The sequence below is a fragment of the Oncorhynchus clarkii genome, chromosome 5 (assembly GCF_045791955.1).
Source record: "Oncorhynchus clarkii lewisi isolate Uvic-CL-2024 chromosome 5, UVic_Ocla_1.0, whole genome shotgun sequence".
NCBI classification, from domain to species: Eukaryota; Metazoa; Chordata; class Actinopteri; order Salmoniformes; family Salmonidae; genus Oncorhynchus; species Oncorhynchus clarkii.
In genome coordinates this window covers 29,619,803-29,647,117 of record NC_092151.1, presented here as the reverse complement: position 1 = coordinate 29,647,117, position 27,315 = coordinate 29,619,803, and the positions used below count along the sequence as shown (strand labels likewise).

At 43.8% G+C, this 27,315-nt stretch overlaps 1 protein-coding gene across 12 annotated transcripts in view; it reads right to left on the bottom strand.

The window, feature by feature from the left end:
* The window catches only part of LOC139408636 (dynamin-1), an 81,710-nt gene that overhangs the window by 31,232 nt on the left and 23,163 nt on the right, over positions 1-27,315 (bottom strand). For 5 of the 12 annotated variants that reach the window (XM_071152771.1, XM_071152775.1, XM_071152772.1 and 2 more), the window contains exons 7-16: positions 26,896-27,038; positions 26,595-26,730; positions 26,232-26,299; positions 23,103-23,241; positions 15,619-15,705; positions 15,331-15,401; positions 15,108-15,159; positions 14,139-14,153; positions 11,728-11,760; positions 11,269-11,382 (exon numbers count right to left, since the gene is read on the bottom strand). In XM_071152771.1, the coding sequence (XP_071008872.1) occupies positions 11,269-11,382; positions 11,728-11,760; positions 14,139-14,153; positions 15,108-15,159; positions 15,331-15,401; positions 15,619-15,705; positions 23,103-23,241; positions 26,232-26,299; positions 26,595-26,730; positions 26,896-27,038 (858 nt within the window). Of the gene's footprint in view, positions 1-11,268; positions 11,383-11,727; positions 11,761-14,138; positions 14,154-15,107; positions 15,160-15,330; positions 15,402-15,618; positions 15,706-21,322; positions 21,462-23,102; positions 23,242-26,231; positions 26,300-26,594; positions 26,731-26,895; positions 27,039-27,315 lie in introns of all 12 variants that reach the window. The other 7 variants (XM_071152779.1, XM_071152778.1, XM_071152780.1 and 4 more) reach the window with 5 other exon arrangements.

The window sequence follows — 27,315 nt, the reverse complement described above, 5'->3', positions numbered from 1 at the left end:
CTGATGCCTAGTCACTTTACCCTGCCTTCATGTACTACATATTGACCTCAAAGACCTTATTATTATCTATCCTGATGCCTAGTCACCTTCATGTACATACAGTGGGGCAAAAAAAGTATTTAGTCAGCCACCAATTGTGCAAGTTCTCCCACTTAAAAAGATGAGAGAGGCCTGTAATTTTCATCATAGGTACACTTCAACTATGACAGACAAAATTAGAAAAGAAATCCAGAAAATCACATTGTAGGATTTTTAATGAATTATTTGCAAATTATGGTGGAAAATAAGTATTTGGTCACCTACAAACAAGCAAGATTTCTGGCTGTGAGAGCTGTTACCTTCAAGTAGGTTTCTGTTTTGCTAGGGCATTGTGGACGGGGATGGCGGATGGGCGTAAAGCGATAGAAAGTGGTTTCTGATATTTTTGTTTTAAGCCTATACCAAACCGTAACCCTTACCTTAACCATTCAGAGTTAATGCCTAACCTTAAGAATTTGGAGTTAATGCCTGTTCTTAACCTTAAACATGTGACGTTTAAAACACGTGACGTTTGGAACAACTTCGAAATGTTGACGTTTGAAAAACATGGATGAACGTCTAATTCTGAAGTGAGACTGTGAGAGCTGGTTGCTTACTCAGTGCATTGCCATTCTCCTTGTCAGATAGGGGGGTTTATTTACATAGCTGTCATATTACTCTCTAAAAGCTCCACTATAAACCTGAACTGTAAGCAAACTGTACATCAGGACAAACTGGAGTATGTCTGACAACAACAATTTGTTTAACTGTGTCTCTCACACACACACTCCCTCCAAGGATGATGCAATGTGTGTGTGGAGGCATAACAAGGTGGTCAGTTCTGGTGGGAATAGGGAATAGGAGTGAGAAAATGTGTAGATCACTATATACAGTGGCAAGAAAAAGTATGTGAACCCTTTGGAAATACCTGGATTTCTGCATAAATTGGTGATTCAATTTGATCTGATCTTCATCTAGGTCACAACAATAGACAAACACAGTCTGCTTAAACTAATAACACAAACAATTATATGTTTTCTTGTCTTTATTGAACACACCGTGTAAACATTCACATTGCAGGGTGGAAAAAGTATGTGAACGCTTGGATTTAATAACTGGTTGACCCTCCTTTGGCAGCAATAACCTCAACCAAACGTTTTCTGTAGTTGCCGATCAGACCTTCACAACGGTCAGGAGGAATTTTGGACCATTCCTCTTTACAGCAATATTCTTGGGATGTCTGGTGTGAACCGCTCTCTTGTGGTCATGCCACAGCATCTCAATCGGGTTGAGGTCAGGACTCTGACTGGGCCACTCCAGAAGGTGTATTTTCTTCTGTTGAAGCCATTCTGTTGTTGATTTACTTCTGTGTTTTGGGTCGCTGTCCTGCTTCATCACCCAACGTCGGTTGAGCTTCAATTGGCGGACCGATAAACTTGGGAATTCATTTTTCCGGCGATGATAGCAAACTGTTCAGGTCCTGAGGCAGCAAAGCAACTCCAAACCATGATGCTCCCTCCACCATACTTTACAGTTGGGATGAGGTTTTGATGTTGGTGTGCTGTGCCTTTTTTCTCCACACATAGTGTTGTGTCTTCCTTCCAAACAACTCAACTGTAGTTTCATCTGTCCACAGAGGTCAGGACTCCGACTGGGTAGCGCTGTGCAACATCCAGGTGCACTTTTGCAAACTTCAGACGTGCAGCAATGGGTTTTTTTGGACAGCAGTGGCTTCTTTCATGGTGTCCTCCCATGAACACCAGTCTTGTTTAATGGTATATGTATCGTAGACTCATCAACAGAGATGTTAGCATGTTCCAGAGATTTCTGTAAGTCTTTAGCTGACACTCTAGGATTCTTCTTAACCTCATTGAGCATTCTGCGCTGTGCTCTTGCAGTCATCTTTGCAGGATGGCCAGTCCTAGGGAGAGTAGCAACAGTGCTGAACTTTCTCAATTTTTAGACAATTTGTCTTACTGTTGACTGGTGAACATCAAGGCTTTTAGAGATACTTTTGTAAACACTCCAGCTTTAAGCAAGTCAACAATTCTAGGTCTTGTGAGATCTCTTTTGTTCGAGGCATGGTTCACATCAGGCAATGCTTCTTGTGAATAGCAAACCCAAATTTTGTGAGTGTTTTTTATAGGGCAAGGCAGCTCTAACCAAAATCTCTAATCTCATCTCATTGACTGGACTCCAGGTTAGCTGACTCCTGACTCCAATTAGCTTTTGGAGAAAGCTCTCTTTGTGTGTTATTAGTTTAAGCACACTGTGTTTGTCTATTGTTGTGACTTAGATGAAGATCAGATCAAATTTGATGACCAATTTATGCAGAAATCCAGGTATTTCCAAAGGGTTCACATACTGTACCTCCCAATGGCAAAAGAAATGGAGAAGGGGAAAGGAGCCTAAATAGTTTGGCATACGACAGCAAAAAACGACTAATTGTTACTTGACATATTATCTCATTTCTTCTAGAAGTTTACAATCATGAGGTTAATTTTGAGCGTTTCTTACTAATCCATCTGGAGTGAAAGCATAGAATATGATTCCAGTCTGGTCGTATTGGTCTAGATGTTACACCGCAGTTCAGATAAAGCTTCTCCATAGTGCTCAAAGGCTTCCACATATGCAGGCACACATACTGTATATGCACAAACACACACACACAAACAATGTCCATCCAGATCCAGACCAAGATAAACATAAAAAGTCAGGGGTATTTTATGACTAGGCTGGACGAGTTGGACTGAGAATGGGTTCTCAGTGTGTCTGGCCTGGCGTCATAGACAAGGGTTGTGAGTTGAAGTTGAGGCATCTTGGATGTCCAAACTGTGGAAACAATGTTGGTGCAGCCAAAGTCACCCTCCATCCCTTCCACCCTCTACTATTCATTCCTCCCAATCCCAAACCTAACTTGAAAATCCCTTTCTTTCCCACTCACCATCTCTCTAACTTGCTCATTCTTTACCTCTGTTTCCTCTCTACCGCTACCTCTTTCTCCTTCTCTTTTTCCCTCCATCCGTACCTTCTCCCCTCTCAGTAGTGCTGATCTGGCTCCCAGAGGGGGCTGTCTTTGATTTCTCCCTCAGGTTGGAGCTCAGAAACCATAGCTAAAGAAAACACACAAGCACAGCCACCACCCAGTGCTGAGCCAAGAAACCCTCATATATATACACACACCCACACCCGTTCTGGTTAGGATTTTCCAGTGCGCACACACACACGCACACCGGCATGCACACACACACACACACACACACGCATGCACGCACACACACACACACACACACACACACACACAAGCACACACACACACACACACACACACAGCATCACCAAACATGAGACCAGACAGAAAGGGAGAGAGATAATGAAAGAGGGAGAGTTTGAGAAGGAATTATTGAGGTGCCAAATACTTTTCTTGGAGTATGTTCCTCTGTTTTGTCATATACACTGGACTATTCCACTACTGCCATGTCTCTAACCAGTAGACCCTATTCCCTCTGCACACACACACTATGGTTCTGATTTACCAGCAATGAACCCCTAGCACCCCCGCACTTTCCAATTCACCAGTCCACCTCTCTCTGATGGGGTGTTGGGGGTGGGGGGGTGAGGGACGGGTGGGGGGTGTAGACCAGTATAAAGAACCTTTTATTCAAGCTGGACAGGGAGAGGTAATCAGCTTTAGAAGCAAAAACAGAGCAGGGAAAGAGAGAGAGACAGAGAGAGAGAGAGAGAGACCACATCTGGAGTTATTACAAGCCTTCCTTCTCGCCAAGAAACACCGACATTCCTGCCCTGGCTACAAAGCCACAGAGCCTCTGCAGTCATCCAGACCCCCCCCCCCCCCCCGACACACACACACACACCAAAAAATACACGCAGGCACACATACTACATACACACACACGCACATAGACACCCAGTACTCCCACATATATGCTTCCCCAAAAAGCTCACCAGCTAGACAACCCTTCCCTATCCCCCTCCCCTCCCATCCAGCCCCTGTTCCCCGCTACAATTACACAACACAAGTTGCAAATTAATGCGCCTCACTTCCTGTTGACCCCTGACCTTCCACTTCCTGCTACCTCCCCAAAAACCCAAGCTGAAAAAAACACAGACCCAGACAGAGGAGGGAGAACAGAAAAATGGAAAATAAGAGCTCCTCCTCTTTCCTCTCTTTTCTCTCTCTCTCTCTCTCTGTCTCTCTCTTTTGCCTCCATCTCCCTCTCTCTCTCCTTCCCTCTCGCCAGGGATACTTTGGTGACCATTCGTCTGCCACGTCAAGCCTGCTGCTAGTCCTCGCTCTACCCCTCAGCGGGAATTCTCTCGCACTGAGGAAAGAGCCTCTGGACAGCGCTGTGACAACGCTGTTACAACCTCCAGCATCTCTGTTCCAATGGACTGCCATGGCCAAACAACAGGAGGCTACCTGAATGCAACATTTTCTCTCCTGTCAGAGGAGAGAAGGAGAGGGGAGAGGGAGACAGGGAGTTGGAAGGTGAAAAAGTGGTAAGATTCAACTTGGTTGAGATAACAAAGATCATCAACTGGCAAAGGAGACTTCTCTCCCAAGAGATGCCACAAGCTGAAAGACAGAGAAAGGAGGAAAAGAGGAGCTGGAGAGCGAGAGTCTATAGACCAACCCATCTAGAACCCTCAAAACGGACTAGGTATCTCTTCTATCCTCTGTGTCTTCTCTGTGATTAGTGACTGTGAAAGAATGATGGGCTCTAGACTGATGTGTTTGTGGGAGGACATGGTTATGAAAAGTTGGGTATGAACCACTATCTATGCTGACTGTGTGTTTCTACCGGTAAGTCTGTTAGTGGTTTTGACCGCCTGGTGACTGTTTCCTGACAGTAGTACTACAGATGGTAGTACTACGGTAAAGGAGCAGTGTCATCACCAAACCAACTTTAGTCTAAGACCAGAGTTCTTCGTTCGGTTCAATTCATGTCAATTTTACCTCAAAGCTTTAGATTAATGAGGGCATACAACCTCCAATCTGGTCAGCTAAGACACTGTCTGTCTGTGTGTGTGTGTGTGTGTGTGTGTGTGTGTGTGTGTGTGTGTGTGTGTGTGTAAAAAAATAATAATAATAATTTGTGAGACTATCGACACACTGCACAATTAAAAATCCTCTCCTCTGTGACTCATGGCTTGGAATGTCTCTCTCTCTCTTGCTCTCTCTGCCCCTCTCTCTCTGCCTCTTTATCTCTGCCCCTCTCTCTCTGCCTCTTTCTCTCTGCCTCTCTCTCTCTCCTTCGCTCGCTCCCTCTGCCTTTGTTTCTCTGCCTCTCTCTCACTCTCTGTATCTCTATTCCTACTTCTCTCTCTCTCCCTACCTCACTCTCTCTCTCGCTCTCTCTCTCTCTGCAGAACACAGGCATGAATGCTCAGGCTGCCAATCACAACCCATCACTCCATAACCTCAGCATTTTATTCTATTTCTCTCTCTCTCTCCTCCAGGCAAGACCCCTCCTCCTTTCTCCACTGGGCAGAAATCCCTCTTCTCTCCTGAGCCCACAGATTTGATCAAATAACTATTTTGGGTACAGTGCAGATATATGTGAGTATATGTACATGTGTTCAATGTGTACATGTGTGTGTGTGCATGTCTGTGCAGTGTGTGTGTGTTCAGTGCAGTATTTGTGAGTGTTTATATATATTTAGCTCCTTTACCCCCCCCCCCCCCCCCCTCATGGACCGGCAGCCCGCCCCGCCTGCCCAGTGTTCAGACTACCTGTTCAGGAACTAGTGGTTGTACAGTAGTCTGCACATTGGTTAGGCTGGGTGGGGAAGCGCGAGAATCAGGACACTGAGAGACAGCTAACCAGTGGGCAACAGCAGCCAGAAAGACCATGGCACCACTCTGGGAAAGCCTGGCACAGTCGTAAATATCAGACCCACAGGCTCAACCACAGAAGCAGGCCATGCCCAACTAAATGCCTGTCTTAATACTGTTCCATGTGTTCTGTTGTGTTGAGTTCCTCCATTGATGGGCAAATGTTGTTTTTAAAAATATATAAAGAAATGCATCCGATATAAGAGTGAAGACTGATCATGTAGCTTTTTACTCGTAAAACAGTCAAAGATTCATATGGACGTTATAATGTTTCATTACGGTTTTAGCTATTGGTGATGCATTTGAGTTGATGACTAACTGTATGTCCTGAGAAGTTGAAATAAAGTTTTTTGAAGAACATTCTGGGCTTACTTGGTGTCTTTACTGGGTTAAGACGTCTGCCATGGAGATACTTCTCTACTCCTAACCAAGTCAGCTTCTGTAAATATTGTCATGAGCAAGAATTAAAACAACAGATTTTAACATGGAATAAGACTGTCCATTTTATAGATATATTGTGTATGGTTGAATGGGAATCACTGGTATTGGTAATGAATATAGATATATTCAAGATGGCTTCTTCTGCTGGAGTGGTTATATTTGTATGAAGAACCAACATATTTCAACCACAGGAGGATGACCAAGACACAGGAATAGGAATGACCATAGAGTGTTAACCCAAAGCATTCCTGTTGCTCTACACTAAACCGAAGCTTACAATTAAGTCACTGCCTGAGCTACATAAAGAAGTGGTGGTTCTAACCTCGAGCCGACCAATGCGCAGAAGACAGGCAAAAAGACAACATCTAAAGTCACTGACATGAAGAAGGAAAATATCAAAAGGATGTCTACGCTTTTGTTTGCTTTTCCTACGATAGGCTTATGTCTCCTGTAAAAGTATATACACTCTAACTGGCAACATTACATACTGTATGATGTCATGTGACCATTTTGTTTATGGCTAGACTGACCTAAAAGAGAAGGGGGAATAGTTCTGTCTTTCACTCTCTCTCACACACACACACACACACACACACATATGTACAGAGAGAGTTGACTCATTCACACGATATCCCGACTCTCAGATTCAACCAGAGGAATGAAAACCACACAGCAACATGTTTCCACTTAACAGTCTGCTGTAGAGCGCAACTGCTTTTTATGAGATGCAGTGCCTGAGACACACACACACACACATTCATGAACATACACACAAATTCATGGATGCACAAACACATACAAACCACAAATACGCACACACACATTCATGGAAATATGCACACATACACACACCATATACACGTCTGCAAACACACACACGCACACACATAGGCAAACATACACACACCACACATACACACTCACAAACGGCACAAAGCCATAAGCAGACAGATGTGCTGAGGAACACACGTTTTGGTGAGTGCTCTTGAGAGCGAGCGCCTCCTATTTCCCCCCAGGTTATTTACAGCTCAGATCTCCAGTTGATAGTCTTTTACGGTAGCTTTACAATAGGACCGAGCTGCAAGGAGACCAAGGAGACCCCCCCCCCCCACACACACACACACACACACACACACACACAGGGGTCTGCAGTGACATCCAGTGTGGAGGGTCTCACAGCAGCTCGATGACGATTATAGCATCCTTGAAAGCTCACATTATGTTGTGTGTGTGTGTGTGTGTGTGTGTGTGTGTGTGTGTGTGTGTGTGTGTGTGTGTGTGTGTGTGTGTGCGTGCGTGCGTGTGTGTGCATGCGTGCATGCGTGCGTGTGTGTGCATGCGTGCATGCATGCGTGTGTGTGTGTGCGCATGTTAGCAACGTGTATGTACACTACCGTTCAAAGGTTTGGGGACACTTAAAAATTTCCTTGTTTTTAAAAGAAAAGCTATTTTTTTCCATTAAAATAACATAAAATTGATCAGAAATACAGTTTAGACATTGTTCATGTTAATGTTGTAAATGACTATTGTAGCTGGAAACGGCTGATTTTTTATATCTACATAGGTGTACAGAGGTCCATTATCAGCAACCATCACTCCTGTGTTCCAATGGCACGTTGTGTTAGCTAATCCAAGTGTATCCTTTTAAAAGGCTAATTGATCATTAGAAAACCCTTTTGCAATTATGTTAGTACAGCTGAAAACTTGTCCTGATTAAAGAAGAAATAAAACTGGCCTTCTTTAGACTAGTTGAGTATCTGGAGCATCAGCATTTGTGGGTTGGATTACAGGCTCAAAATGAACAGAAACAAAGCACTTTCTTCTGAAACTTGTCAGTCTATTCTTGTTCTGAGAAATTAAGGCTATTCCATGTGAGAAATTGTCAAGAAACTGAAGATCTGGTACAATGCTGTGTACTACTCCCTTCACAGAACAGCGCAAACTGTCTCTAACCAGAATAGAAAGAGGAGTGGGAGGCCCTGTTGCACAACTGAGCAAGAGGACAAGTACATTAGAGTGTCTAGTTTGAGAAACAGACGCCTCACTTGTCAATTGGCAGTTTAATTAAATAGTACTCGCAAAACATCAGTCTCAACGTCAACAGTGAAGAGGCCACTCCGGGATACTGGCCTTCTAAGTGACCCCAAAACTTTTGAACGATAGTGTATATAATTGCTGTACAGACATTGGGGGCCAGTGAGATTCATGGGCTTGGTGTTTACTCATGCTTTTGAGGGTTTCTCTTCATTCACTTCTTCTCTGGTTTGAGAGGCTTTGGGGAGTTCTGGGCTCCAGGGCTGCTTGATTCAAAGCCCTGGCATGTCTGGTAATACAAACCAGATCCCCTAACCCCCTAGACCCTACCCTGTGCCAAAACTGGGGGTAGTTGAAGGTTATTATTAGTGTCTGGATGTGGAGGTGTGGTATGTGTGTGTGTGTATGTGTGTGTGTGTGTGTGTGTGTGTGTGTGTGTGTGTGTGTGTGTGTGTGTGTGTGTGTGCACGTGTGTGTGTGTGTGTGTGTGTGTGTGTGTGTGTGTGTGTGTGTGTGTGTGTGTGTGTGTGTGTGTGTGTGTACGTGTACGTGTGTGTGTGTGTGTGTGTGCGCGCGCGCTGTGGTATCGTATAAAATGATGGGAGGATATGGTCAAGGCTATGGTCCTGCTTCAGCAGTAGGCATTGTGTCCTGTGCTGCCAGAACAGGGTAGGGGTTCACAATGATGAGAAGCTAGCTAGTAAAATTTGAAACGGGAACATTTTTGTAAAGCTCTGTACGTGTGTCAGTGGGGATGGTCATGTGTATGAATGAATGGATAAAGGCTATTCAACTAAATAGTGTACATTACATATGCTAGGTTTGAGTGTGTGTGTACGTTAGCCAGTGTGGGCCCGGAGTGTGTGTCGCCCCAGAGTGTGCTTTAGTGTGTGACTGAGTGTATACAAATTAAAGCATGTCCACTTTGCTTGGACAAAGGCATGGAAATGTTTCTGTTCCCTGCTCATTAAACCACATTAGTCCCTCCTCTGAGCATGGAAATGTTTCTGTTCCCTGCTCATTAAACCACATTAGTCCCTCCTCTGAGCATGGAAATGTTTCTGTTCCCTGCTCATTAAACCACATTAGTCCCTCCTCTGAGCATGGAAATGTTTCTGTTCCCTGCTCATTAAACCACATTAGTCCCTCCTCTGAGCATGGAAATGTTTCTGTTCCCTGCTCATTAAACCGCATTAGTCCCTCCTCTGAGCATGGAAATGTTTCTGTTCCCTGCTCATTAAACCACATTAGTCCCTCCTCTGAGCATGGAAATGTTTCTGTTCCCTGCTCATTAAACCACATTAGTCCCTCCTCTGAGCTGGAGTAGCGGTGCTATAATAGTTTTGAGTCCCCGTGTTCTGAGAGACTGCCATTTTCAAATAAATACACGTGGGGCAATGCCGACGGGACAGGGGGACGGACGGAGGGTAAAGGCAGAGAGAGGGGTTCCTGCCCTCTATGTGGTTTGGTTATTTGCAGCAGGGCTCTGGGGATGGGACTTTTGTTCAGCAAGAGATGAAAGGAAGACCACAGCATCCCTCGCTCTTTCTCTCTCTCTCCGTCCCACATGGTCCTTGTTACTGTGGCCCTAACCAGCTAACCAGAGACACTCCTCCCCTCCCTCTTCTACTTTGCAGCCAATTCCCTCCCCTTTCTCTTCCCCCTTTCCCCCATCCTCTCTAGCGCCCTTTGAAATAGAATATGTTTATGAGAAGCAGCCCTGGCCTAAGTCTTGAAGGGGAACATGCAGGCCAGCCCTAACAGTGTGTTGTGTGTGTACATGTGTGTGTAATTGGGAACACACTCAGGGCAGGGCTCTGGTATGCACATGTGGGTGCCAGCTTTAGTGTCTGACATGCTGGGGGGCCCTGTCTCACTTTGAACAGACTCCTCTCCTACTACACCTAGCCCTACAATACCCCCACCCTCTCTACTTCCTCTAATTGCCCCCCCCCTCCCCCCCACACACACACACAAACTTCCCTTGGCCCATCTCATTACCTTTAGTGTGATAAAGAACAGACTCTCTGATATATAGAAAAAATGATGGTCACCCTTTAATTGGATAGTCCAGATTTTCCATCTGTAGATGCTTTACAGATGGTCATACTATCAACAAAACTACCTGCTGACAAGAAAATGCTTGCAAGGTTACTGTTAGGGTTAGGTTTAGAATAAGGGTTAAGGTTAGGGTTCGGGTTAAGGTTAAGGTTAGGGTTAGGGTTAGGATAAGGTTTAAGGTCATGGTTCGTAGATAGTTAGTTGAAATGTGACATATGGTTTGTAGAGCGTCTACAGATGGACTATCCAAATAAAGAGGTACCCTAATTATCATATAAACACACACACACACACACACACAATGATGTCAGTCAGTCAGCGGAGTGGCTGTGGCTAACTCTTAATAAAGCTACAACGGATTCTGGGATTGTCTTTGACCAATCTGACCTGGTTCAAACCTTGTTAGGTTCTATTAACAAGCACAATTCACTGTTGTTAAGAAACAATGGAAAATAATTGTTGAATCTCCTTGGCAGCACGTCTTGAAGTAAAACATACGTAAAGTATCCAACAGAAGTAATTCCATCACTGGTTTTGGAAACAACAACCCATAGTCACACATGAAAGAGTTGGCGTTAAAATGAGACACATCGCTGTCGGGTGACGTGTCAAGTGCCAACAGCTCAATGAGAGCAGTAAAGACCAGCATTTTAGTTGTCTTCAATTGTCATTTCATCCAACACAATACAGCCAATGAAAATGTATTTATTAAGTCATTTTATGAGAAACCTGTGTATGTGAGGTCCTTCTTATTGTGACAGAATTGGTAAATAAGCAAATGAGGTACCTGCATAAAATCTCTCTAGTATGAAATCTTTGCTTTTAAACCCAGTGTGTAGGTACAACCATAGCCTCACCTCATCGTCCTTGTACCAGGACAGGGACTCAGCGGTCAGGACGAACCAGTACTCCTTTGCTCCTCCCTTCATGATGCCAATGTTGTTGATGGTCAGCCAGCCCTTCCTGATCACCTGAGAGAGAGAAGGATAGAGGGAGGGAGGGAGGGAGAGAGAGGAAAGAAAAACAGATTCAGAAAGGCAGGCAAACACAAAGCTAGCCTTCTGAATCCCCTCACAACTGCACTTCCTCCATCATGACATTGTATTAGTAAGTCCTGTGTATGTATGGCATGTGTGGTATCCTCTCACTACTGCCCCTAGTGGACAATGTGAGTCACTGCAGGGGACACAACACGGGACAAATGGGACCGGCTCAATGGGCCTTTCTATTAGCATCAAACACAACTATCATTGTGATTCTATCAGTGTCTCTCCCATAACATAAACATGTAATGTATATTGTGCCTCTGTATTTACCTTAAACCGATCATTAACTGCTCCTCTCTCCGGCTGAATGGGGATGTGGAGAGAACATTACACAGCTATGCCACGTACGGAGCACAGAGCATAGGCCATTCGTAATGCACAGGGGCAGGCAGCACACTGGCATATTTGCACATTGGCACACTGGCTGGCTAGAGTGGGGTACAGCGAGGGCAAGGCAGGCAGGGACAAAGGGGGACAAAGAGCCATATGGGGCTGTAGGGCCGCTTTCAAACCAAAACTCATGCAGCACATATGCTGATGCATCTTTGTGTCGAGGTTGCCCACGGAATGCGTCGTTGTGTGGTGTGGTGATGGTGGGGGGGAGGGGGGGATTATCAGCTGGTTATTAACTGACAGATGCCTAGTCATGGTGTGTCATGTCAAAACTTCCACCTTATCTGTTTTTTCAAACTTTTCTGTTGGACAGCGCAACCAACTGCTTAGTTGACCCTTCCACCAAGGCATTGTTAGTCTTTATATTGCATCATATTGGGTGGTTTGAATGCCCTAGGTGGGTAGAAAGGTAGGTCAATAAAAGATACCAGGAGAGGCTGTTGGTCAAAGCAGCTGGAGGAGAGCAGAACTAAATGCAGCCGGCTAAACAGGAAAACCTATGCCCTTAATTTGTTATTTTACCAGGTAAGTTGACTGAGAACACGTTCTCATTTACAGCAACGACCTGGGGAATAGTTACAGGGGAGAGGAGGAGGATGAATGAGCCAATTGTAAACTGGGGATTATTAGGTAACCGTGATGGTTTGAGGGCCAGATTGGGAATTTAGCCAGGACACCAGGGTTAACACCCCTACTCTTACGATAAGTGCCATGGGATCTTTAATGACCTCAGAGAGTCAGGACACCCGTTTAACGTCCCATCTGAAAGACGGCACCCTACACAGGGCAGTGGGATATTGGGATATTTCTTAGACCAGAGGAAAGAGTGCCTCCTACTGGCCCTCCAACGCCACTTCCAGCAGCATCTGGTCTCCCATCCAGGGACTAACCAGGACCAACCCTGCTTAGCTTCAGAAGCAAGCCAGCAGTGGTATGCAGGGTGGTATGCTGCTGGCAAAGACCAGTTAGGGTAGAGTAGAGTAGAGTAAAGTAGAGTAGAGTAGAGTAGAGTAGAGTAGAGTAGAGTAGAGTAGAGTAGAGTAGAGTAGAGTAGAGTAGAGTAGGGTAGGGTAGGGTAGGGTAGGGTAGAGTAGAGTAGAGTAGAGTAGAGTAGGGTAGGGTAGAGTAGGGTAGGGTAGAGTAGAGTAGAGTAGAGTAGAGTAGAGTAGAGTAGAGTAGAGTAGGGTAGGGTAGGGTAGAGCAGGGTAGGGTAGGGTAGAGTAGAGTAGAGTAGGGTAGGGTAGGGTAGGGTAGAGTAGAGTAGGGTAGGGTATGGTAGGGTAGGGTAGGGTAGAGTAGAGTAGAGTAGAGTAGAGTAGGGTAGGGTAGGGTAGGGTAGAGTAGGGTAGGGTAGAGTAGAGTAGGGTAGGGTAGGGTAGGGTAGGGTAGGGTAGGGTAGGGTAGGGAAGAGTAGGGTAGGGTAGGGTAGAGTAGAGTAGGGTAGAGTAGAGTAGAGTAGAGTCGAGTAGAGTAGAGTAGAGTAGAGTAGGGTAGGGTAGGGTAGAGTAGAGTAGAGTAGAGTAGAGTAGAGTAGAGTAGAGTAGGGTAGGGTAGAGTAGGGTAGAGTAGAGTAGAGTAGAGTAGAGTAGAGTAGATAACGAGTGTGAGAGAGATGTGGGCTTTGGAGAACTGGTCTTAAATAGAGAAGGCAGCAGGCAGCACCCCCCTCTAAAGCTAAAGCCTCCATCTCTCTGCGAGCTGTTGTCATTGGAGAACACATGGCTGCCTTCTTTATCTGGTATCAAGCTAAGGCTGGGGGGGCGACGAGCAATCACTCAGCCAAGGAAAATGAGGCTCGATTGTGAGGCCACGGCTGTGAAATGTAACGTCTCCAAATGGTGCTGTTTCTATGGGAGAGAGAAAAGTCTGCACATAAAAATATGTTGTGCATTAAGGAACCTGGAGGCCTATCTGGTCTTAACCCCTCTGTGTTCTGTCTATGTCTGGGGGTGTATTGTAAAATAATGGTTCATGCTATTTTTTTTACTCATGCTGGTTTCTAATAGGAGATGAGCAGTGCTAGCTGAGCATGTTTCTGTTGTGTTGGATGGGAGCACTGCCTGGAGGAGGGAGGCAGCTGAGGAAAGAAGCAAATGCCCAGAGAGCTCCCTAGCTACCTACCCATCTACAGTTATGGGAGGCTCTCTCCACACACACATTCTAACAAACACACACACACACACACAAGGAAACCAACACATTCTAACACACACAAACACATAAAAACAAGCACGCACACTAACACACACTCACACATGCTAACACACACGCACACACACACTACTCACCATAATCTCATCCTGCTAAAGTAGAATAGTTGTAGCAGGAGAGGTGAAGAAAAAGACACAAGAGAAATCACTCAGAAGAAACAGAGCAGAACAGAAATAGAGTGGGAACACTAGACAGTTAAAACACAGAGTACTAAATAACAAACAGGCTAATGAACAACCAGGCTAATGAACAAGCAGCCTAAATAACAACCTGGCTAAAGAACAACCAGGCTAATGAACAAACAGGCTAATGAACAAACAGGCTAATGAACAAACAGGCTAATGAACAACCTGGCTAATGAACAAACAGGCTAAAGAACAAGCAGCCTAAATAACAACCAGGCTAATGAACAACCAGGCTAATGAACAACCAGGCAAAGAACAAGCAGCCTAAATAACAACTTGGCTAATGAACAACCAGGCTAAAGAACAACCATGCTAAAGAACAAGCAGCCTAAATAACAACCTGGCTAATGAACAACCAGGCTAATGAACAAACAGGCCAATGAACAAACAGGCTAAAGAACAACCAGGCTAATGAACAAACAGGCTAATTAACAAACCGGCTAATGAACAAACATGCTAATGAACAACCAGGCTAATGAACAACCAGGCTAATGAACAAACAGGCTAATGAACAAACAGGCTAAAGAACAACCAGGCTAAAGAACAACCAGGCTAATGAACAACCAGGCTAATGCACAACCAGGCTAAAGAAGAACCAGGCTAAAGAACAAACAGGCTAAAGAATAACCAGGCTAAAGAACAACCATGCTAAAGAACACAGAAGAAGAGAACAAGTGGATAAATAGTTTAAACACTCAAAACTGTACTCAGTTGGAACTATAATCTGTCTTGTGAACAGCTCGATGTAGACCTTGCATCTAGGAACATTGTTACAATATTTTGCGAACAGCCCATGAGGCAAGTCTTAATGAATGTAATGGAAGACTATGTGCTGTAGGTGCCTTCATGTGCCTATAGTACCTTACTGCCAGTTTGCTTCTTCTGAGCCACCTGGCTGCTCCTCTGCTGGGCACTACAGGGGATGAAAACATCACAATCATGGGCTACATAGGTACACACGCATAAACAAAGGATTCAGTAGTAAGAGCCTGTAGGTCAGGGTCCCCAGACTGTACTGTGTCTATATTGGGATGTTTGTTCTAATCCACTGTATCAGAACAGAGGTCAAGAGGGTGACACTCACTTTGCAAAGCCAATGAAGTCCTCATGGTTGGTGTTCATGTAGGCCAGCTCAATGTCAATCAGCAGCATCACCTGGATGGTGGGACATGTACACATTATATAGAGTTATTAAACATGAGACTTTGGATTGGGAATATAGTGTGTTATAGTGTGTTATAGTGTGTGTGTGTGTGTGTGTGTGTGTGTGTGTGTGTGTGTGTGTGTGTGTGTGTGTGTGTGTGTGTGTGTGTGTGTGTGTGTGTGTGTGTGTGTGTGTGTGTGTGTGTGTGTGTGTGTGTGTGTGTGTCACCTGGTCCTTGGTGCGGCTCTCGCGGTCTCGGATATGCTGGGTGACAATCTTCTCCATCTCCTCCCTCAGCATGGGGTACTGAGCCAGCTGTGGGTACAGGACAGCACAGGGCACACAGTGTGGGTAGGGAGGCTCAGCTCAGATACAGGCCAGACACAAAGCACAGCCAACTCAGTCAACACACCCAAACACCCACACTCACTGAAGCACACTGCACTAATGGCACAGAAACACACAGACATAGACAGACAGACACACACACACACACAGACACACTTATCAAATACAGTACACACACCTCACAAGAGCACATCACAGACTCTGCCCTAGTCACAAGAGGTTCAACAATTTACATTAATCAGTGTTAATGTTGGCTGTTATTAGTGTGTATATCTTTCCACAAGGGGTTAATAAATGTAAAGAAAGTAAATGAATAGTGCAAAGTCTGTAATACTGTCATAACACACTAACTAGTATTTTGCCCAAACAATAGTCTACTTAAGCAACAAGGCCAGAGAGGGTGTGGTATATGTTTAGCTGTGGTATATTGGCTATATATCACAAACCCCCGAGGTGCCTTATTACTATTATAAACTGTTTAGCAACATAAATAGAGCAGTAAAAATAAGTGTTTTGTCATACCCGTGGTATACGGTCTGATATACCACGGCTGTCAGCTAATCAGCATTCAGGGCTCAAACCACCCAGTTTATAATCCCCAATAACACGTCATTTTCCTGGTACATTATAACCTTTTTCCATCTATTCATTGTAAACACATCAATACAGACATTGGTGTGCTTCCAACACAACAGACACACAGCACAATCACAGAGGCGGCTGGTTGGGAGGAAAGCCAACTCAAATCACAGTGAGAGAAAATATGCTGACATCTGACATAAGTTACAAGGCATCCTTTACCATGGCTATTCAAGGTTACGGGATCACACTGAGCTCCTTGTCTCAATCATTTGATTTCTCACTTCCTGGCACAGGCCCAAATACACAGTAGGAGACATTGAGGTCTGTAGGGTGTATTAGACAGATAGCCATGTCATTGAAGCCTATTAGATGACAGCATTAATGTCTTCAATTCTGTACTGTCTTCCTGGTGACCAATATTTTACTGTCTCTTTGTCTATGATGACACCAACACATGGCTATATCACATGCTGTGCTATAATGCCATGTCGGGAATATAACTAATACCAGCTGAATTACAAGACATTAAATTGACAAATCAAAATAAGACTGATATTAGCGGTTTATCATGAGATCAGGGGTCAATGGTCAAGAGAAGGAACCCCTTTTTTTTAAAATTTAAGACCAATTATCCAATTACTTTTTAAATTAAGACCAATTAACCAATTACTTTTTAAATTAAGACAAATTAACCAATTACTTTTTAAATTAAGACCAATTAACCAATTACTTTTTAAATTAAGACCAATTAACCAATTACTTTTTAAATGAAGACCAATTATCTAATGCGTCATTGTAAAGAAGCATTGCAACTTTCAAGTTCACAACATAGTCGCAGCACTGTCTCACAGCAAGTTAGGAATGTACTGTGTTTGACACAGAAATGCATCGGGGCTTGAACACCCGCAGTGACAAGTACATTAATATATTATAACTCATATAAACAGGGTATGGGCAGCATGCAGAAAGGTGCTTACACACACACAAACACACACACACACACAGGAAGCAGGGAGGAGGAAGAGGAGACAGAGAGGGGAGAAGGATAGTAAGACCGCTTGTGGATTTTGGTGCTCCTCGGTAGCTCAGTTGGTAGAGCATGGTGCCTACCTTGCCAAAATAATGGGATTGATTCCCGGCACCACCCATGCGTAAAACAAAGGTGTGCACGCATGACTGTAAGTCGCTTTGAATAAAAGTGTCTGCTAAATGGCATTTGATTATTAATATTTTCTTTGCAGACTGTTTTACAGTGATTCAGAGGGATACATGAAGACACATTTCAGTTGAAGGCATTCAGTTGAACAACTGACTAGGTATCCCCCATTTCCTTTATTCAAAATATCCACAAGAGGACTCTTTTTTTTACACGTTTTTCTTGATGAATAAGCAAGACAGTGAGAGGTTAGACGCAACAAGATGTAGAAGACAAGAAAGAGAGAGGGAGAGAGAGAGAGGAAGAGAGAGAAAAACAGACAGACAGAGAGAGAGAGAGAGAGAGACAGAGACAGAGAGAGATGAGAGAGAGAGAGAGAGAGAGAGAGAGACGGAGAGAGAGAGAAACAGAGAGAGAGAGAGACAGAGACAGAGAGAGAAAGAGAGAGAGAAACGGAGAGAGAGACAGAGAGAGAGAGACAGAGACAGAGAGCGAGAGAGACAGAGAGAGAGAGAAACAGAGAGCGAGAGAGACAGAGACAGAGAGAGAGAAACAGAGAGACAGAGAGACAGAGACAGATAGAGAGAAAGAGAGAGAGAGAGAGAGAGAGAGAGAGAGAGAGAGAAACAGAGAGAGAGACAGAGAGAGAGAGACAGAGACAGAGAGCGAGAGAGACAGAGACAGAGAGAGAGAAACAGAGAGACAGAGAGACAGAGACAGATAGAGAGAAAGAGAGAGAGAGAGAGAGAGAGAGAGAGAGAGAGAAAGAGAGAGAGAGAGAGAGAGAGAGAGAGAGAGAGAGAGAGAAACAGAGAGAGAGACAGAGAGAGAGAGACAGAGACAGAGAGCGAGAGGGTGATACTGTGGATCAGTTAGTTGAGTTGTTGAGACACAACCTTCAGACCTGCAACAGCAGTCACCAAATCAAACTGACAGACACGGGGATGGACGTGAGTAGAATCAACTAGAGGAACTCAATCAGATGACAGAATCAGAGAGTAAGAGGAGGTCACAAAGATATGGCTAACTGAGGATAAAACACTGTTGCATGCTGGTTACGATGGAATCTTGGGACAATTAGTTCAACTGTCTATTTTGGCCAATCGGAAAACAAAACAGAATGACAACGAATGTTTGAATAGAAATAGAATGAAAAAAATCAACATGGGAGTTTAATATCATAGTAAGACTACAGTAAGGATAGACCGATAGTCTGCTGGACAAATGTGTTAGATACCACGTCTGAAGACAGCAAAGAATCATCCACAGTCTCAGTCCTACTAAATTCATACTATTAATATGACAGAGATTCATATTGTGCACCAATATTGTCCTGACTACATAACATATTCCTGAGTGGACACAGAACACAGAGAGTGAAGTGTGACAGGATGCTCACACGTATAGAGAAGCAAACATCTCATCAACAACAGTGTGCATGGTTAGGTGTCCCCTATTGAAAATAAACAATATATCTAGCTTATCATGACAATAAATATGTGAATCCTTTCACGTGTTACTCCTCATGCATATATGAGACTTGTGTCATGACAGCAAGTGACCACAATCTACCTTTGGCATTTGCCAGGTTAACAAAGTGACTATACAGTACATGAATGTCGCTGTATATTGTTACGGTATATTTATGGGAGTTGATTCCGCGTGAATAAATGTCTGCAATGTCTGTCTTCCGAGTCAACATTTTTATGATACCATCATTGCATAAATGGAATGGCATGTTTCAAGAAGAAAATAAGAAGTCTGCAATGGAGCTGGCTTGGAACCAACACCTAGACTTGTTCTTCGGCTTCTGGAAACCAATATAAGGGGGGTAGCCCAATTTGCAGATAAACTTCAGACACTAATATCACACCACAACACCTCACACGGTACAGTACAACACCCCATGGAGAGGAGGAGAGGTGGATCAAAATTCACAGAGGAGAAAACTGTGGAATTACAGAGTATGAACGGAGAGACTGACAAAGACACACTATGAAAGGAAATCCTAGCTGTGTGGCTTCCTGTGCATTCTATAAGGAGAACATATGTATAAGTGAAACTAAAGAAATGCAACCGGACACATAGGCCATGGCTGTATGCACGTTTAGTCTGTATCGTTCTGCATCTGTACTTAAAAGCAGTAACAACTTCAAAGAACTATCAATTGGTTATCATAGAATTTATAAATTGGCTATTTTAGTTGTTGCTTCTTATCGAACAAACGGAAAGCATATACAGTGCCTTCAGAAAGTATTCACACCCCTTGACTTTTTCCACATTTTGTTGTGTTACAGCCTGAATAAAACATTTATTAAATTGAGATTTGTTTGTCACTGGCCTACACACAATACACCACTTTTTACAAATTCAAAAATGAAAATCTGAAATGTCTTTAGTCAATAAGTATTCAACCCCTTTGTTATGGCAAGCCTTTAGGAGTATACATTTGCTTAACAAGTCACATAATAAGCTGCATGGACCTCATCTCTGTACCCCACACAATTATCTGTAAGGTCCCTCAGTTGAGCAGTGAACTTCAAACACAGATTCAACCACAAAGAATGGAACCTATTGGTAGATGGATTTTTTTTTAAAGCAGACATTGAATATCTATTTGAGCATGGTGAAGTTATAAATTACACTTTGGATGGTGTATGGCCCAGTCACTACAAAGATATAGGCGTCCTTCCTAACTCAGTTGCCGGAGAGGAAGGAAACCACTCAGGGATTTCACCATGAGGCCAATGGTGACTTTAAAAGAGTTGCGGAGTTTAATGGCTGTGATAGGAGAAAACTGAAGATGGATCGACAACATTGTAATTACTCCACAATACTAACCTAATTGACAAAGTGGAAAGAAGGAAGCCTATACAGAATAAAAATATTCCAAAACCTGCATCCTGTTTGCAACAAGGCACTAAAGTAATACTGCAAAACATGTGGCAAAGCAATAAACTTTTTGTCCTGAATACAAAGTGTTATGTTTGGGGTAAATTCAATACCACACATTACTGAGTACCACTCTCCATATTTTCAAGAATAAATTGGTGGCTGCATCATGTCATGGGTACACTTTGAATCGTTAAGGACTGGGGAGTTTTTCAGGATAACAAATAAATAAAATTGAGCTAAGCACTGGCAAAATCCTAGAGGAAAACCTGGTTCAGTCTGCTTTCCACCAGACACTGGGAGATGAATTCGCCTTCCAGCAGAACAATAACCTAAAACACAAGGCCAAATCTACACTGGAGTTGCTTACCAAGAAGACATTGAAGGTTCTTGAGTGGCCGAGTTACATTTTTGACTTAAATCTGCTTGAAAATCTATGGCAAACCTGAAAATGGTTGTCAAGCAATGATTAACAACCAATTTGACAGAGCTTGAAGAATTGTGAAAAGAATAATGATAAAATGTTGCACAAACCAGGTGTGGAAAGCTCTTAGAGACTTACCCAGAAAGACTCACAGCTGGAATCGCTGTTTAAGGTGCTTCTACAAAGTATTGACTAAGGGGTGTGATATTTCTACACCTGATTTTCAAATCATTTGCACAAATTTCGAAAAACATGTTTTCACTTTCTCATTATGGGGTATTGTGTGTGCGTGAGAACCAAAATCTAGGTAATTCATTTTGAATTTAGGCTGTAACAGAACTAAATGTGGAATAAATCAAGGGTATGAATATTTTCTGAAAAAACACTGTATGTACAACCCTAACCACTATGCTGATCTAAAACAGATCACATATTTTGCTTCCTTTTTTTTGTAGTCCAGCCATCGGTCTATCCCTACCTCTAAGAATGACGCAAGCCAGACTCCGAAGGTGGCTCGGTTCATTGGTTACCTTGTCACTACACTTTTGTATGGTAGAGGTGAGTTCGCTCACTACCATATCTATACACTTCAGTGAGGGTTCCTTCAGCTTTTGGATCTGCTTTTTCACTATGGCCTCAAAGGCCAGGTCAGGAGTGAACAGGCCCGTCCTGTAGAAAGGAGGTGGTGACGGGAGAGAGAAGAGAGAGAAGTAAAGTAATAGAGAAACAGAAGGGGGAGAAACCAAGATAAAGAGACACAGAGAAACAGAAACCGAGATGGAGGAATGGAGTAAAAGATGAAGAGAACCACAGGGAGAGAGAGCAGGTCAAAGCAGAAGAGAGAAATGCCACACTGTATTTCACCCAAACTCCCATATCTACTGGGTGAAATACCACAGTGTGCCCTCACAGCAGCTTGATGTGTGACCTGTTGCCACAAGGAAAGACCAACCAGTGAAGAACAAACACCATTGTAAATACAACCCATATTTATGTTTATTTATTTGCTCATAATACGACATTTTCAAATGTTTTTATTCTTTTGGAAAGTTTGTGAGTGTTATGCTTACTGTTATTCTGTATTGCTTATTTCACTTTTGTTTATTAGCTACTTCCCTTGCTTTGGCAATGTTAACATATGTTTCCCATGCCAATAAAGAGTAATACAAGAGGGCCACACAGAGAAGGAGAGAAACAGATAAGGTGCGAAAAAAAGAGGGATGACAGACTGAAAGGCAGATTAAAAATAGAGGGGATAGGGACAAGTCAGGGGGAGGTGGGGAAACCGTACACAGGGTAAAAAAAATGATTTCCCTTGAAGCTGTTCGAATCAGGCTAGTGCTGAGGTCTGTCCCTCCATCCAGAGAGAGAGAGAGAGAGAGAGAGAGAGAGAGAGAGAGATCACAGCCTGCACCACCCCACCAGTCAACAGCTCTGAGCCATGAGCCATTTGAGACCGCAGCTGTGCACCCACCATCTCAGACAAAGCACCTTGCTCCTCCCCTCTACCTTGACCCCCTCTCATCCCTCTTTCCACCCCCCGATCCCCCAGCTGACCACTCAGAACAGGGCCACAGCGTTTGTTATTCCACTGTCCCAGAACCACTGTGGTCAGACTGCGTTCCAAACTGGGCCTTGTCACAGTAGTATTAAGACCAGGGCACTCTTAGCTGAACTTGGCCCTTGGATGAGCCGCCAAACTTTCACGTTGTCATGGGTCCTGTCTGCTGCAGGTGCACAGCACCCGGTCTCACAAGCAGGAGGTCTGGATGCTGAGGTCACCCAACATGGCTGACTGGGACAACAGCTGAGTGACACTTTGATGACACAGTCAGGGCATCAAAAATGATGTCACCGCTGCTAAAATTAACTCAGTTGCCTGTGACTTAACAGAACTGTAACATCTTAAGATGTGTTAATTTGACCATTCATTAAATGATTAATGTTCATTTGATCATATTCATAACAAAAATATTTGTTGAAATGTTTTAATCCTTACTCCTGTGTCTAAACCCTTGACATACAGCCACGTAGCAGCAACCCGGCAGCATCAAGACCCATTCTAAACCAAGCATAGTTCTTTAACAAGGCCATGGTCACTCCATCCAGCCACACCATCCAAAGCGGTAGGCAGGCAGTCCCTCACAATACCCCCGCTACCCCAGTATGCCCTCTACTGTCCCAACCCGGGACAACAGGGTCTGGAGAACAGAACGGTACGGTGATACGGTAACAGGGATGACATAGCTGCAGGTTTTGGTTGGAGGGAGAGGTGAAACCATAGTGTTGCTCTCCACCGTGTGTGTTTACCTTCTGAGTACACTGCCTAACGGTATTGACTAGCTCAGAAATGACCATGTCCACACATTTCTGGCAGGGCTCTTTGATCTTGCCGATCTGCCTTTTCACAATGGTCTCAAAAGCCATGTCCGGAGTGAAGAGGCCAGTTCTGCCCAGTAACAGGCCCAAAAAAGAGAGACATTTTGAAAAAAGGAGAAAAGGGGAGGGAGGTCGGGCAGAGAGAACAGTGTTAATTGAAAAGACCCCCTCCCACAACATAAAGAAGAAACATGCACAGTAAGACAAAGAAAGAGAATGACAACAGAAAGCAGAAAACATGACTTAAAAACTTAACTAAATCATCACATTATGGTTTCAGGAAAATATGCAGATAAAAACTGAGCTCTTAGAACACAACTTATATGATTATTGCTACATAATATGTGAAGAGTTTTGCCCACATGCTACAGTACATGAGTCATCCAATCCTCGGATGACACCATGCCTATTGGAGTCCCTACACTACTACAACAAAATGTGTCCCAATTCTGTTAAATGGTTTCCTTTACCAGTTCCCCTCCTTCAGAACCACTGACCTATAGGGTAGAGGGCACCCTCATAGTAAGCATGTGTTTGCAGCCATTTTCCATTTAATAACTGCTTCTTTCAGATCATTGGCCCCAAATGAAAGGTAACAAGGAAAGGAAGTCAAATCTTTTTATATATATATATTTATATATACAACAACAGTACCAGTCAAAAGTTTGTACACACCATCTGTTTCAATGGTTTTTATTTTTAAATATATGTACAGTTGAAGTCGAACGTTTACATACATACACTTAGGTTGGAGTCATTAAAACTCGTTTTTCAACCACTCCACAAATGTCTTGTTAACAAACTATAGTTTTGGCAAGTCGGTTAGGACATCTACTTTTTGCATGACACAAGTACTTTTTCCAACAATTGTTTACAGACCGATTATTTCACTTATAATTCACTGGATTACAATTCCAGTGGGTCAGAAGTTTACATACACTAAGTTGACTGTGCCTTTAAACAGCTTGGAAAATTCCAGAAAATTATGTCATGGCTTTGGAAGCTTCTGATAGGCTATTTGACATTATTTGAGTCAATTGGAGGTGTACCTGTGGATTTATTTCAAGGCCTACCTTCAAACCCAGTGCCTCTTTGCTTGACATCATGGGAAAATCTAAATAAATCAGCCAAGACCTCAGAAAAAAATGTAGACCTCCACAAGTCTGGTACATCCTTGGGAGCAATTTCCAAATGCCTGAAGGTACCACGTTCATCTCTACAAACAATAGTATGCAAGTATAAACACCATGGGACCACGCAGCCGGCATACCGCTCAGGAAGGAGACACGTTCTGTCTCCAAGAGATGAACGTACTTTGGTGCAAAAAGTGCAAATCAATCCCAGACAACAGCAAGGACCTTGTGAAGATGCTGGAGAAAATCGGTACAAAAGTATCTCTATCCATAGTAAAACAATTCCTATACTCGACATAACCTGAAAGGCTGCTCAGCAAGGAAGAAGTCACTGCTCCAAAATCACCATAAAAAAGCCAGACTGGTTTGCAACTGCTTTTAGGACAAAGATCGTACTTTTTGGAGAAATGTCCTCTGGTCTGATGAAACAAAAATAGAACTGTTTGGCCATAATGACCATCGTTATGTTTGGAGGAAAAAGAGGGAGTCTTGCAAGCCGAAGAACACCATCCCAACCGTGAAGCACGGGGGTGGCAGCATCATGTTGTGGGGGTGCTTTGCTGCAGGAGGGACTGGTGCACTTCACAAAATAGATGGCATCATCAGGAAAGAAAATTATGTGGATATATTGAAGCAACATCTCAGTACATCAGTCAAGAAGTAAAAGCTTGGTCGCAAATGGGTCTTTCAAATGGACAATGACCCCCAAGCATACTTCCAAAGTTGTGGCAAAATGGCCTAAGGACAACAAAGTCAAGGTATTGGAGTGGCCATCACAAAGCCCTGACCTCAATCCTATAGAAATGTTGTGGGTAGAACTGAAAAAGCGCTTGCGAGCAAGGAAGCCTACAAACCTGACTCAGTTACACCAGCTCTGTCAGGAGGAATGGGCCAAAATTCACCCAACTTATTGTGGGAAGCTTGTAGAAGGCTACCCGAAACGTTTGACCCAAGTTTTAAAAAATTAAAAGGCAATGCTACCAAATACTAATTGAGTGTATGTAAACTTCTGACCCACTGGGAATGTGATGAAAGAAATAAAAGCTGAAATAAATCAGTCTCTCTACTATTATTCTGACATTTCACATTCTAAAATAAAGTGGTGATCCTAACTGACCTAAGGCAGGGAACACCACTACTAGGATTAAATGTAGGAATTATGAAAAACTGAGTTTAAATGTTTTTGGCTAAGGTGTATGTAAACTTCTGACTTCAACTGTAAATAATATTTAGAAATCGTTTTTTGCATCCTGCATTGTTGAAAAAGGACCATAAGTAATTATTTCACTGTTAGTCTACACCAGTTGTTTACGAAGCATGTGAAAAATAAAATCGGTTTTGATTCGATTTTTTGTTCAATGAGTTCAGAGCAAAACAATTGGGCTTCTCTTTTCACCATCTTACACCATCTTAAACTGAGGTATGTATGGTCTATTGGTAGTCAGGAGGAATATGTGTTCTGGTACACATGGGAGTTAGGTTAAGAGGGAGGAAGAAACAAAGAGGGGACTTTCAACAGGTTCACTTCCTGAAGAGTGATGACATCACTGTCTGATTCTGATTTATATCACTCTTGGACCTAGGTAAAAGCCAGGAATTTTTCGTAGGACGGGGATGGAGTGAGCTAGGTTACACATGACGGGCATATGAGGCTTCACCACACAGACAGACATACATACATACAAGATACATACAGACGGACGGGGCAAAGAGTGAGAGAAAGATGCCACCCAACCAGCGGTCACGGATCTAATCACAAATCCCTCCACCTCTGTTTGGACTGCAATCGTTTTTTCTAGAGGTCTTCGTGATTAGATGGGTGAGGATGATTAGAGTTGGTCTGGCCCAGAGGGGTGACCCAGGCGGGTGAGGACAGGGGTAGGGGGAGAGGGAGAGAGGGAGAGAGGGATAGGGATGAGGGACGTGCCTGATGCCGTGGATGTTCTTGATTGCGTAGCTGATCTCCTTGCGAAGCTCCTTCTCGTTAAACTCCATCTGTACACACACAGAAAGGAAAACACACCGTTAAATAGTGAACACACACCTCCAACACACAGCAGAAACAGGAACCTAAGGTCGCTTGTATTCATTGAGTGGCTCTGGGAGGGAGGGATAGAAGGAGGGGGTTTGGGGAGGGAGGGAGGAATGTTTTCCTCATATAGTCTCTGGGTTGGGGTCTTAAGGGAGGCAGGAGGCAAATCACGGCACTGTCTGTCTCATTCTGGGGTTGCATGGACACTAAGAGTTAGGAAAGAGGGACACACACACACATACAGTATGGTACACATACCTTGACCAGCTCAAAGGGGAAGCGCTCGTGGAAGATGCGGTTGATCCTGGCTCCTCCTGACAACTCTGCTGTGTCGATCTGGTCCCCAGAGCCCTCGATACGCTTCTCAAAGTCCACTGAGAACTGCTGCACCATCCTGGGTGAGATACAGGGAAAAGGAAGTTAATGAAGTGTGTGTGTGTGCCTCTGTGTGTGTGTGTGTGTGTGTGTGTGTGTGTGTGTGTGTGTGTGTGTGTGTGTGTGTGTGTGTGTGTGTGTGTGTGTATGTGTGTGTGTGTATGCAAGTGTGTATCCTACTCACTGCAACAGGGCCTTGGTCTTGCGGGAGGGGTCGTCAGGTCTGAAGTTCTTGTACTCCTCCACTTCCTTCTCTATAGACAGCAGCTGGCTCTGCAGCTTGGCCCGCAGCCCCGGCAGAGTGTCCCGGATGTGATTGGTCAGTTGCTGCAGGGTGAAAGGTCAGGGTGGGTTTTAACATGGTACTGGAGAGATGACCGTGGTCAGATCCTAGACTATACTACTACTACCATTCACCTACTCTTCAGTGGATGTTATTAGAATTCTAGAATTGGCTTCCTATTTCACAACAAAGCCTCCTTCACTCACGCTGCCAAACATACCCTCATAAAACTGACCATCCTACCGATCCTCGACTTCAGCGATGTAATTTACAAAATAGCTTCAACACTCTACTCAGCAAACTGGATGTAGTCTATCACAG